General features: G+C 35.2%; 1 protein-coding gene across 1 annotated transcript in view; it reads right to left on the bottom strand.

Moving 5' to 3' along the window:
* The window catches only part of SHTN1 (shootin 1), a 112462-nt gene that overhangs the window by 66330 nt on the left and 31911 nt on the right, over positions 1–14221 (bottom strand). Inside the window, exons 3-4 of the mRNA XM_044665618.1 lie at positions 13545–13605; positions 7959–8053 (exon numbers count right to left, since the gene is read on the bottom strand). Of these exons, the coding sequence (XP_044521553.1) occupies positions 7959–8053; positions 13545–13605 (156 nt within the window). The remainder of the gene's footprint in view (positions 1–7958; positions 8054–13544; positions 13606–14221) is intronic.

Consider the following 14221-nt stretch of genomic DNA (forward strand, 5'->3'; position numbering starts at 1 on the left):
ATAGTTCACGTGGAAGAAAGTAAAGATCTACATTGACAGGGAAAAACAAGTGAGTCAATGATTATAATAATTTTCACTCCTAACTGAGGAGTCAACTAAAGGATGACAAAGGATTCCCAAATGGCTCAGTGTACTGGTTCCCTAACTAAGGCAATTAGATTATAATTTCAATATGTAGGAAAACTCAAATAATTCAATTCATATAACTTTTAAGTTATGTGTAATATGGGTAATGAATGTTCTGTGTTAATCATAGCAGAGATGAATAAATCTAACAGTGGAGCAAGGATAAGGCATGTACTCAAATGAACCTAACACAAAATTCATAAGAGAGCTATAATGTATGATGAGATGCCAAAGGAGTAAAAGCTCTAATGGGGCCAGAAGCCAGAAGAAGTTTCATGACAATGATGCCATCTGACCTGGACCTCGAAGAGTGGCTAAGATTTCTGAGGGTAGAGAATTGAGAGAAATGTCATTAAAGGCTAGTCAAATTGTTGTCTTATTTTGTTTTATTACAGGGATGTATTAAACAAACTTTGCAAATCCATTCATTCTATTTACCCAAGAGGGGTAATAGATTAATTCTATCTGTACCACAGGTCAGAGCCAGGAACAAAGAATGTAAGTTGCAAAAAAAGCTATAGAAGCCTGATGTCAGGGAGGAGGGAGGCTAATTTTTAGAGCTGTCTCAAAATGTAAGAGAATGACTTAAGAAGTAGTGGGTTCTGCTTTCTTAGAAGTCTTCAAATAGGGAACTAGTTTGGGGTGGTAAATCGTTTTTTGTATTGATTGGACTAATATCCCTTCAAACTCTAAAATTCTGGAGATTCTGATCACCAAGCTACCATTTAAAAATATCCAGGGGAAGGCAGTATACTATAGGCCAATGGAATCTATTCCACCTATGAACAGCTCTAATTATTAATAAGTTTGTCTATACATCTAACGCAAATCTATCTCTCTTTGCTCTATTTGCTAAGGTCAAACAGACCAAAACTAATATCTTCTCAAGATGAAAGTCCAGCAAATACCTAAAGTATTTTCTTTTCTCCAGACCAGTTTCTTCAACCAATTCTTGAATGGTGTAATTACTACTTTCTTTTATCTTCTGATCATCCTGCTCTGGACAGATTCCAATTTACCAATTTCCTTAAAACATAGTGTCCAAATCTGAACACAGGTCTCTAGATGTGGTCTTTCCCACGGCAGTGTGGCAGAATTATCACTTCCATTGTCTTTAATGCCATGTTATACTTGATTCAGGATCGGATTACATTAGGTGTGTTGTTCAATCATTTTTCAGTTGTGTCCAATTCTTTGTGACTTCATTTGGGTTTTGTTTTGTTTTGTTTTTTGGCAAAGATACTATGGTGATTTGCCATTTCTTTCTCTAGTTCACTTTACAGATGAGAAAACTAAGTCATACAAGATAAGTGACTTGCCCTGGGTCATACAGCTGGTAAATGTTTGAGGTCATTTGAACTCAGGAAAATGAGTCTTCCTGATTTTAGGCCTGGTGCTCTAACCACTGTGTTATCTAATTGCCCCATATTAGGTATACTAACTGCCCTTTCAAATTGTTGATTCATATTGAGCTTTGAATCCACTAAAACTCCCTCGTAATGGTCAAAATAAATGCTCATTGATTGACTAACTTGTCTAGCCAACACCCCTTCCATTACGTACAAGGGCTATCCATACTCCATAAGGCCAAGTATAGGATTTTATATTTATCTTTATTGTGCATTATTTATTTTTAAACATATCTAGGTATATAGAGGTGGTACATTATAGTAGATAGAGAGCTGATCTTTTAAAACCATTTACAACTTGGCCCCAACTACTTTCGAAGGCACTCTAGACATCACTTCCCCCTTTCTTCTGCATGCTGAGATCTAGCCAAACTTTCTTTCTCATGACACTCCATCTGCACTCTCAGTCTTTGCTTTTGACCATCCTCCAAGCCTGGAGTTCATTCACCTGCTTCTGAGTCCCTCTCTTGCTTTAAGATGTAGTTCAAGCATCATCTACTGCATAAAGCTTTTTCTGATCCCCACAACTGTTAGTGCCTTTCCTCACAGTCTATACTCTATTAAATCCTCTGTGCATATTTGTATTTATTCATTTCCCATTTATGTTCTGTAGATTTTTATATATGTTTTCTATCTCCCCATGTTTAAAACATTGTGTCCTCACAGCTAAGGATAATTTCATTCTTTGCATCCTCAGTGCCTCGCACAGTATCTCAATAAATGCTTGCTGACTGATTGACTGAGTGGTCTAAGAGTCAGAAAGACTTGAAGTTGAGTCTGACCTCTGATAGTTACTAGCTCTTACACCCTTGGAAAAGCCACTTAACCTCAATGAGCCAGGCAACTCAAAACTACAAGTTTCAAAGGATAGGAAACCAAAATATCAATTTTAAAAAAGAGGAAAAGGGGTGTGTGTGTGTTCAGATACACAAAAGCACATACTAAAGACAAAATACTGGTCAATGTCCATAGCAAAATTATACTTTTATTTATGTGCATTAATTATAATTGTGAACATTTTTTGCTGAATCAAATTCCCTTAAGGAAATATAAGATTTAGGGAAAGGTGAAAAGTTTAATTTGCTAAGGACTATCAGTAAGACAAAAATTATGAAATGAATCATTAACACTGGAAACTGAAAAATAAATAGAACATGAAGTTATGGATAAACTAATTATTTTGAGATGCCGTGGAATTAGGCTAGAGTTGGACATTTACTTGAGACATTTGTAATTATGGATATAAACAATGGAGCAGAATAGAAAGAGCTTTTGAGTCAGCAGGCAGATAGGTGATACAATAGACAGAAATCTGCATCTGAAGCCAGGAAGACCTGAGTTCATATCTAGCCTGTGACACTAGCTGTGTAAACCCAGAAAAGTGATTTAACCTTTGCCTCAGTCTCCCCATCTATAAAATGGAGAATACTTGTGCCTACCTCCCAGAGTTGTTAGACAATAAGATGAGAATATTTGTAATGTACTCTGCAAATCTTAAAGCATCCTGTAAATGCTAGATATTATTAGTTCAAATCCAGCAGTAAGCTGATGCTTAATAGTAATGTGAGAAATCATTAGGGAAAGTCTACTTGGGCAAATCACTTAACTTCCCTGGGCTTCAGTTTCCTAATATATACAAGGAAAAGATTAGACAAGATGGCCTCTTAAGTGCCTTCCAGCTTCACATCTATTGCTCTATGACACATTGGATACTAACTAACCCTTCCCATCAGGAACATAACTGAAGCCCTTTGGGAGACTGGGAACCACTTATGAATTTCAATCTGTTGTAAATTCCATTTGAGAAGATTCTTCAGGGAAAGACCCAATTCTGTTTGCTCCTTTTCTTGCTATAGATCTGATTCCCGCCTCAAAAACCTGGAATCCAAATAGATTTGGAGAGGAAGATATATGAAAGAGTGCACTGGTAGCATAGATAGAGGCTAATTTTGTGTAATGCATTGATAAGAGCTTCTCTGGTTGGTGACGATTCCTCTGGTTGCCTCATAGCCTCTCCCCAAGGAATCACCAGTTATGATTTATAGAAGCATAAAAAACCTCCAGATCAGCACCTGGATCTCTCTGTTATAATGGAAGATTCTGAGAATTAAAGTGCAACCCACAATTACCTAAAACTGTCTCTCTTGAAACAGAATTTATAAGAATATGCATTTAGGGGCTTCTCTTTATTAACAAATTCTATAAGGGACAAAGTATCATGATCCCTTATATAAAAATTAGGCTTTTCTTCATGGGTGTCAAAGGAGAATTTCCCACCTTACTTTTTTGTTTTAACTTCTGTAAAGTTATTTGTTTACAGAAAAGTTCAGGTCACAATTTATAATCCTAACTTCAAAAATGTAGTGTGATACAGGGTTTAAAAAAAAAAAGCTTGCTTTACTTTCCTTTTAAGAATTTTTGCTTAAGTTAATAGTTATGCCAAAAAAGGAAGAGGAGAATAGGACAGAGAGAAAAAGAGAGAGAGAGAGNGGAGGGAAGGAAGGAAGGAAGGAAGGAAGGAAGGAAGGAGGGAAGGAGGCAGGGAGGAAGGAAGGAAGAAAGGAAGAAAGAGAGGCAGGGAGGGAGGGAGGAGGAAGGGAAAGATAACTGTAGCATTTAAAAAAAATTTTTTTATGTTCCAAAGTATGTTCAGAAGGGGACACAGTGTTAAACTGTGTTGAATTTTTTAAAAGAAAGGCAAGCTTTATGGAAATGTGTAGAGTTTCAAATGCAATATTCTTTCTGTTCTTCTTGGTTTACAGAAATTTTTGTTAATATTTGACAGGTTCAAAACAAAAAAATAAATAAAATCTATTTTCCTTCAACCAAAATAGTTTACCTAAGCATTTTTTTCTCTTCCACCAAAATACTTCTCTATCCAAAGACAGCACTTTTTACATAGTAGAGAAGTACCAGTTTGGGATGGGCAGCAAGCTGAATCTGGCACTAGGGCTGAGGGAGAGTTGAGCAATGGTCCCCGGGAAGATAAAAGACACAGTCAAGGAAATTATAGAGGATCAGTTCAAACAGGTACAGAAATGTCCCTTATAAGCACAAAGCATTTGTAAAAGACTCCAAAGAACAAGTTGACCTTGCCAAACTGGCTTTCTTGTTTTCCTCACACAATGACCCATTTCCTATCTCTATCTCTTTGCATGGGTTATCCTCCATGCCTGGAAAGAATTTCCTCCTCACCTTGAATCTTAAAATCCCTAGTTTACTCCAAAGTTCAATTTGTCACATCTTACATAAAACCTTTCATAATTCCCCTAGCTTTTAATGCTTCCATCCCCAGCCCCCAAATTACCTTGTATTTACTTTGTTTGTACATGTTATTTCCCATGACAGAATGAATTTAAGCTCCCTTAGAACAGGGACTATTTCATTTTGGTGGTTGTTATCTCCAGGACCTAACACAGTGCCTGGCCCATAGCAGAATCTCAATAAATGTTCATTGGTTCATTGATCTGATACTTAACATTTTCTTGCCTGTAAAGTGAAAAAGTTGGATTAGGTGATCTCCAAGGTTTCCATTCGGTTCTGACATTACTAAGATTCTATAATTCATATTTCTAATAAAAGTCCAATTAGGTTGAATTGGTTTTCTTCAGGCCTGAATGGTTTCCTTAAGATACCATCACAATTTGAATGGTCAAGTGTTTACCATTTCTACCTATGGTTTTTTGTTTTCATTTATTTATTTATCAGCATTCATTTAAAAAAAATTGAGTTCCAAATTCTCTCCCTCCCTCCCACTCCTCCTCTACCCATTGAGAAGGCAAGTACTGTGATATAAATTATAAATGTGAAGTCATATATTTTTATATTAGTCATGTTGCAATAAGAAAAGGAAGAAAAGTAAAGTGAAAAAAGTATGATTCCTTCTACAATCAGTTCATCAGTTTTCTCTTTGGAGGTGGATAGCATTTTTTATCATAGGTCCTTTGGATAACTGTCTTGATCAGAGTAGCTAAGCCTTTCAAAGTTGATCATCATTATGATATTGTAACATTGCCTTGGTTCTGTTCTCACTTTACATCATTTCATAGGTTCCCCCCAGGCTTTTCTGAAACCATACCACTCATCATTTCTTATAGCACAATAGTATTCCAGCACAATCATACATCTCATTCAACTTGTTCTGCCATTCCTCAATTGGTGGTCATCCCCTCAATTTCCAGTTCTCTACTACCCACCACAAAAAGAAAAGAGTTGCTATCAATATTTTTGTACATACAAGTCCTTTTCTCTTTCATTTGATCTCTCTGGGATACAGACTTAGTAGTGGTATTGCTGAATTATAGAGTATACACAATTTTATCAACCTCTGGGAAAGTTGCAAATTATTCTCCAAAACAGTTGGACCAGTTCACAATTCTACCAACATTATATCAATGTCCTAATTTTTCCACATCCCTTCCAATGTTGGTCATTTTCCTTTTCTGTCATGTTAGCCAATCTTATAGGTGTAAGGTGATACCTTAGAGTTGTCTTAATTTACAGTTCTCTAGTTAATAGATTTAAGAGCTCCACCCAAGGTTAATGACTTCATGACATGCTACCTTTGGCCCAAGTATAAAATCTATCTTGGTGATAAGAATTTGTTGCAGAATGATCTACCTTTGCAAACGGCTGTTTAGAGTGGTGACATAAACAATAAGGGTCAAATAAAAGTTAGATGACTTTATCAAGGATATTGCAGGGGGATTCATGTTTCAGAAAGAGATTGTATTAGATGACCTCTGAGCTTCCTTCCAGTTTTAGATTATAGGGTTCTAAGCTAAGCAATTTTCCTAAGGAAGGCTAAATCTTATAATTGCAAGATGTTAGAGCTGGGAGGGAGACTCACATTATCTAGTTCAACCCCTTCACTTACAGCTAGCAAAATGAAAGAAGGAAAAAAGCAACAGAGGTGAAATGGCTTGTTTAAAGTCACAAACCCAACAGAGGTACCAGCAGGATGGACTAAGACCTGGCTGATATCTTAACTTAAACTGATAGGAGGGATATCTATGGAAATAGTGAGTTTCACATCACAGATCTTCCAGCAAAGACTGGATGACCACTTGTTGGGGATGTGGTAGAAGGATTCATGCTACAGGTAAAAGCTGGACTAAATGAACTCTGAGGTTCCTTTCAATCCTGAGCTTATATGACCTTATGACTATTCTCTGCTATACTCTGCTCCTGCTCCTAATAGATAACAGTGTTTTTTTATTGGATTGTATGGTTGCAATAGGCATGCTTGTTAATCTTGAAAAACAAAGTCAAAAACGACTCCATTCTTTGATTCCAGAGATTTTCAAGCAGGTGCTGTGCTATGAATGTATCTTTCCTCCCACATGTTTCAAAAGGAAGAAATGGAGGGAATTTCTACATCAACAAATACTAATAGTTTCCAGTCATGTTAGGCAAAGTAGCATGATGGAAAAGTATTAGTTTTGGGTTTTTTTTAAAGCTGTGGGCCAGTAAAGCTAGTACCTAGCTAACAAAGTATCAGAAGAGCACAAGTTTACATACACAGATTCATTTTCTTAGTTAGGCTCTGATTAAATATCTTATGAATTCTAATGTAATGTCCTTATACAAACAATTAAGTAAATACCTCCAGGAAATACATTGCTAATGCATCTAAATTAAAGAGATTTCTTGCTGGTAGGATTTCTGTCACATCCAAAGACGTACTTTTGGAGGAGGGGGTGAGGGAGAGAAAAAAAAGAAAGAAGCACAGCCCGCATTGCTAATGAAATTTGGTTGAAAATTGCTGTAATCCATTTTCTGATGAAGTGGCTCAGATGCATTTTACCCAACCCAAAATACATAAGACAGAGATAAAAACATTCTTTAATAATAATGTACTTCTGATGAGATGGAATATAGAAAATTACACACTTGGTAAATTCATCAGCTAGAAGCAATCAGCAGAGCACTGGAGGTCACCTTTAGTGTGTCCTCTGTTTGCTTTCATAAACAATCACCTGAAATGTAATGCTTTGGCTGACTTTTTCATTTGATTCAAACATGAAATGCTCATTATTCTTTTATGTCATACCAGGTTGATTTTAAACTTGTTCATCATTTAACCCAAATGCATACACATTTGAAAGTAATGTTCAACAGACTGCTATGGAACTCTATGTCTTCATCAGCAAACAAAGGCTGAAACACATACTCAGAGGTGCTCTTCCTTCAATAAAAGTTCAAAGTTGTTTGTGTCTTTATAGGAGACATCTGTATTATCATTTTCATTATTTTTAAACTGTATCAAGCTTCTCTCATGATCAAACAATCAGAATTTGATGAGAGAAAGAGAAAACGAAAGAATTATGCAGTTATGAAGGGAAAGAAGCAAATGGTTTTTTTTTTAAGAATGGAAAAGGAAATAAAAGGTCAGGCTATTTGCTTCCATTTAAATATTCTCACCTTTGTTGCAAGAGCTTCAGCACTTTCTCGACAAGTCTTCTCTATTTCCAGATGGTTCTGCATAAAATTTACTTCCTCTAAAACCATGTGAGAAACTAAAAATGAGAAAAAATGTTTATAGCATTAGAAATTTAGTCAGCTGTTTCCAGGGGTTCATGTCCCATGATTGTGAATGTCATAATTCTCTTACTAGCTAGTCCTTTAAGAACTGCTTTAAAATGTTAAAAAAAAAACACGCAACTATTAAAACTTGCTGAAATTGGGAAATATTTTCATCTGAAGAGGAAAACAAAAAATGTCTAACTTGATTGTTTTCCATAGAATATGCACATTGTATAAACATATGTATGAATATACTGCCCTTTGGAAAGCAATAAGAAAACTTGTTAATATTATGTTAAATAAAGGAAGTGTCTCTTTCTTTTAACTAAAGAGTAATGTCAAACATGATACACACTTCCTGGCAGGATATCATAGATAGATTCAAGGGGGAAAATCAGTTAATCAAAATTAAGAGAAGGTTTGTACTAGGAAAATAAACAATTTGTCCTAAGTACCCATTGATCATATCATGCTGGAGTAACCATGTGGTAGCATTAAGCAAGGCAGGAAAAAATCCATTGTCAAATATACTTAATTTGTAGAATTCATGACACAGAAGTTACTGCAATGTATTACAACTCCAGGGGGAAAGGTACAAGAATAAGGTACCTATATTCTATAATGTCAATGAAATCAGATATAGAACAAAAACTTTTACATTATACCTAGTAGGATTAGAAAAAAAAAAACTGAACTTCTTTCATTTTTTCAATGCTTTACCACTACTCAAAAATACTAATTTTTAAACTTTCCTAAGTTTATTAAAATTTAAACTTTCCTAAGTTTATTAAAATGATTTCCTATTTTATTTAATTTTATTTAAATTTATTTAAATTAAATGGCTCAAAGTCATCTGAACTAGCCCAATGCTTTTTTTTAAATCCAGAGAAGAAAAATTACATATTTTCCCATATTTGGAGGGGGGTTAAAGAAAACATACCATCATAAACTGAACTGGAGATGTATGGATTTACTGACTCTCATTACTCACACCCAATCACAGAACACCCAAACGTGAAGCCTACCAAAGTTAGGCAGAAGGCTTTGGGCTTGCGTCACACAACTAGAGATTACTTTTGCTTCATTTAAGCTTAATTAACCTACAATTATGATTAAACTCAGGGAAAAAATTTCTCTCCAAATTAAATACAAAAATGTATTACTTCCTAAGTCTGTCCAAAGTTCTTATTATGTTAATATTCAAATTCATAAAGCAGCACTAAGTGGCCAGAAACATCTCTAACCTTGACATTTTTTCAGGGGTAATAATAATCTGCAGCAAATGCAGGCCAACCAAAAACCACTTAACTAATTAGTAGTTGCAGTCACCGAGAAAAACATGAATCAACACTGTTATTACAAGTGGCACATTTGAGTGGCATCTAATTATGACTTGATGAGCACGATACTTGCATTATCAACATTACTACTGCATCCCATCAGGGACTAAAAGCTGCTGATGGCATTGACTTCGAGAAACTCCCACTCAATGGTACAGCAGCACCCAACAATCCCCTTGGCAGGGGCACCCTCACTAAATGACACGTTAAGCGTAATTACTGGTAGACATTGTAAATAAACAGGATTGGAAGTGAAAATTGTACCAAGTGCATAAGACACAATCTGACACATTGGAAGTGGCAGCCGTAATTGAGAGTTTCTTTGACTGCTCAAGATCATTTCAACTGCATTTCTCAGAGGACAGTGATTATAACTGTGGAGACAGACGGCATAATGGTATCAGCACTGCTGACAGAGCAGTGAATTAAATTGTATCTGCTGTTGTGTGAAAGCCTTGATGAGAGGTACAGATGCCTTAGTGGTCTTATCATTATAACACAATGGTCATGTTGTCATCAACCTTTCTGGCTCCAATTGAAAAGAAATGATTGTGTGTTGAAGCTCCCCCCCCCCTTCCTCACTACCCCCCTCCTCCCCTTCTATCTCTTGTTCTGAATAGAACCAATTTTCAGAGAGCTATGAAATCACGCAATAGGGCCTAAAATGCAGCTGCTTGGCATACAAACGGGTCCCCATTAAACTGGAATCACACACAATATGTGTTTATGCCAGAAGAACAAATAAAAGCTGAGTACAGGCCAAGTTTATTCACAGACACAAAGCCCGTGTAGCTCTTCATCAATATAATTGCCTTTTATATTGTAGTTTAAATAATAGGCTCTATTATTTCCTTAAAATCCTAATATTCCCGGCATTTTATCACTATGTTTACAAGGTATGTTCTTCAAAAAATGTGAAGGGAAGAGAAAAGAAACCTATACAATTTTACAACATCAAATATTACTTTGAATTTTTAGTCTTAACTACTTGACATTTTCTGCCACAATCTGGTATTTCCAGTATCATAACAAAAACATAAACACTCCACACTTTTCATAGGAATTTGACTTTTTATTCAACAACATTCTTACTTAGGGAAGAGTTAGAAGATGATTTCAAGGTAGTGAAGTTTAGGCCTAGCAGATACACACAAAGAAAGCAACATTTATTTTCTAAACAGTTTGTAAAAAGCTGTCATGTAATTTAACTTAATAAACTTAGCTAGATGGCACAAGCTCATGATATTCCCACCCTTCTCTGCCCCCCACCCAGGATTCTATGGCTGCTATTCTTTCAGGAATGGCATGGTTTTGTTTTTTGTTTTGTCTTTTTATTTCCTTTGAAAGTTCAGGTCTTCTCTAGCAAAACTCTTCTCTTACTAAGAAACTTTCTCATTGGGTTATATACCAAATTGGTAGAACCTTTCTCTTAACTTTTTGATTAGGTGGGGTATGAAAAAGCCTAGTTCAAACTGCACTGAATTCACATACATGAAATTTTTATATATTTGGAATGAGAGAAGGAAAGAGAAGAACAGAAATACAGTAATAAAATCCCCTAGATCAGTGGTTCTTAAACATTTTTTTAATATCACAAACCCTGTAAGCAATCTGGTGAAGCCTATGGATCTCTTCCCAGAATATGCTTTTGAATGCATGACAGATTTAAATTATATTGAATCAATTATATTGAAATATAGTTCTCATAACACATATTTTTTAAAAATCAATTTCACAAACATTAGGTCAATAGGTTTTTCCTAAATGTTAACTACTTTTCCCAAACTAGTTTTAAATAGTTATAAGTTTAAGCAGTTATAAATTTTAACCAGTTATAATAAGTTTTAAGCACAACTATTAATATTATATTGATCAGCAAAGATCTAACCAGAGAAAAATTGTCTTCCTGCAAGACACAATTTTCTAATTCTCCTAAAACTTTAGGTTCATTTTTCTCAGTTAGATTAGAGAGAAGGTGGAGATTACTGTTGTTTTTATTGTGAAGAGAAGTCAAAAGTGTATTCCAAGTGGAAGGTGACACCAAGGATCAAACGTATTTTTGAGAAAAACTTCTCCCAGGTGGTAGGATATACAGGCAAGGCCTATACATTTTAAAATAGCATATGTACCATTCTCATCACAAAACATGGCAAAAAGAAGCTATGAAAATTAATATGTGCCCACAAAAATAAGAATGAACTTTAATTCTAGACATAGAACAGGCTCAAAGGGAATCAGTTTTGGGGCTGGGATATCTGTTTAAATTAATTCCAAAGAACCTCATGAATATGATGGTGTTAATAATGTACCACAGGTCCATCTTAGTGTTCTTTTGGCCTACAATGGCCAATAGGATGAGACAGGCCAGATAAGGAGAAAATGAAGACTGGCACTGATACAAAACATGCATAATACTGTCTCATGACAGCCTTTTACAAATGTAGCCAAGGTAACTATACCAGTGGACATTCTTCTAAAGTTTTACATCAGTGACCCTGGTTATCAAAAGCTATACTCAGCAGAGTTCAAGAACTGGCAGATTCAACTTATAATAATCATTTTAACAACTCCTCTATAAAGCACTAAGATTTACAAAGCCATTAACCTGAATTAACCTAGATCTCCATTGTTTTCTTTTGACCTTTAAAACTCACAAATCTAGTATGTAGCAAAATTAAACACAAACTCCCAAACTTTATTAGGGCCAATTTCCTCAAAGAAAAAGGTAATTTCAAGTGAGAATATTAATTTTTAATCTGAGTTTCTGTTCAGTTTAGAGGAGGGAGCAAAGAAGGAGGAATGATGAAATGGTAAGACATGGTAACATAATAAGTAAAAGTTATAGTAATGATCAATTGGAGAGGGTCATGATCCCCACTATTACCTCTCCCTCCCAAGAATAATAAATTCAGGTATAAAAACCTGAACTATATCCATTGCATATAGCATGAAGTCAACAAAATATCAATAATTCCAACACATTAATGATAAGAGATACTGTCGATGCTACCATAATAACTCTTTCAAATATGACACAATGTCAATACAAATGTGAGAATGTTCCATTAATCCTGCATTTGGGGATTAGGAGTCCCTAAGCAATCATAATTCATACATTCATGAATAAGAGATACTTCCATCACAGTATATTGGTCTCAAAAGATAAGGGATGTCAATGACACTTTCCTCAGCTTGTCTTTGTTGCTGCTAGGCACCATGAAATAACCCAGCCCTATTGAAATTTAACTACAAAGCTGGATTTTACTGCTGTTTTTTCTAAAACACAGATAAAATGTTTTGTTGCAGCAGTTACCAGGAGAAAAACACTTTAGGATACAATCTAAAGGCCTGATTATATTGTAGTGTTTTTCAGTCAGCTGGAGAATAGGCCCTGCTTCTAGGAGAGAGAGCATTACAAGTTGGACAGCTGAGGTCATTACCTACTCATTCCCCCCTACCTCGACCACTGTTTCCCTCCCTACCTCTAAAACCTCACCATAGGTGGCTCAGTCATGTCGTATCCCGAAAAAAGAGAAGCAACAGAGGCATACCATCGTAAAAGAAAATTATACATCGGTCACTGAATTTCATGGGTTAAGAGCATCAAGTTATCCTTCTTTTCTTGTTTCAGAAAAACAAAACAGATATAATTATAGTTACAGATGTCAATGTTAGACATGTAAATGATAAAGCTATAGATATGAGTATGGATAAAGATAGGAATGATAGCGATAAAGATGATATAGATATTATATATGGATACATATATAGCTATAGATATTGATATAGATGTGAATGTAAATAATAGCTATCTAGATATAGACACAGATAGAGACACAGATGACATAAAGATGATATATAAATACAGAAATAGACAGATGATATAGATATAATGATAAATAGAGGTGACAGTAGAGAGAGATATAGATATTGATAAAGGCACAGATATAGCTAAAGATCATAGAGATATACAGATACAGAAATGGATAGAGATAAGAAAAACAGAATAGAAAAATATGATGACTGACTTGCCTATCACTGAAGTAGATCAGTATTTCTCTGCAATGTAACACGTGTCAAGAGTGAGCGTGCTATGTCCTCTGTGATGCTGTAGTATGATAATGAAACTGAAATGTCTACGTACTTTTCTGAAATTCCTCCAGTTTCTTAACAGCTTCATCCCGTTCTTGTTTAATTTTGTCACACTGGAAAGGAAAAAAAAGGAATGAAATATTAATTTGATTCGGCTTAATGATATTGATTAAAAGCCCATTATAATGTGAGAAATGCTGGATATTAAAAATAAAGACTTCAGGCTCAGTGCACAAGTTTTGAGGCAGGGGTAGGAAACACAGACAAACTTTATGAGTAACCTCTCAACAAACTCTTCAAACATAAATCCAAAAAATTTGCTGGGGGAAAATTTTTAAAACAATAGTCTCTCTTATTTGCTTAAACAATTTCTCTAAAATAGTATTTCTACTATTGTACTCCACTGTTTTCCTAACATCTTCCAAAAACAGATACATCTGATTATAATTATCTATTTAATAATATTTCAGTGTAACATCCTCAAGCTAAAAAGCACTCACTCTAGAAGAGAACTCTTGCTGTATAAAAGTAGTTTCTGTTAACACTGTAACTGCCATAGGCACTGGCTAAGCCTCTAGTTCTTTCAGATAGTCATGTATATCAGGTAAAGGCTCAATAAGCTATGAATTCAAGCCCATTAAAGATCACACATTGACTAACTGATGAATAAATGAATGTAAAAGTATGTGTTAAACTTTTACCACATGCTAGCCTCTATGCTAAGGTCTA

This window comes from Gracilinanus agilis, chromosome 2, assembly GCF_016433145.1.
Source record: "Gracilinanus agilis isolate LMUSP501 chromosome 2, AgileGrace, whole genome shotgun sequence".
NCBI lineage: Eukaryota > Metazoa > Chordata > Mammalia > Didelphimorphia > Didelphidae > Gracilinanus > Gracilinanus agilis.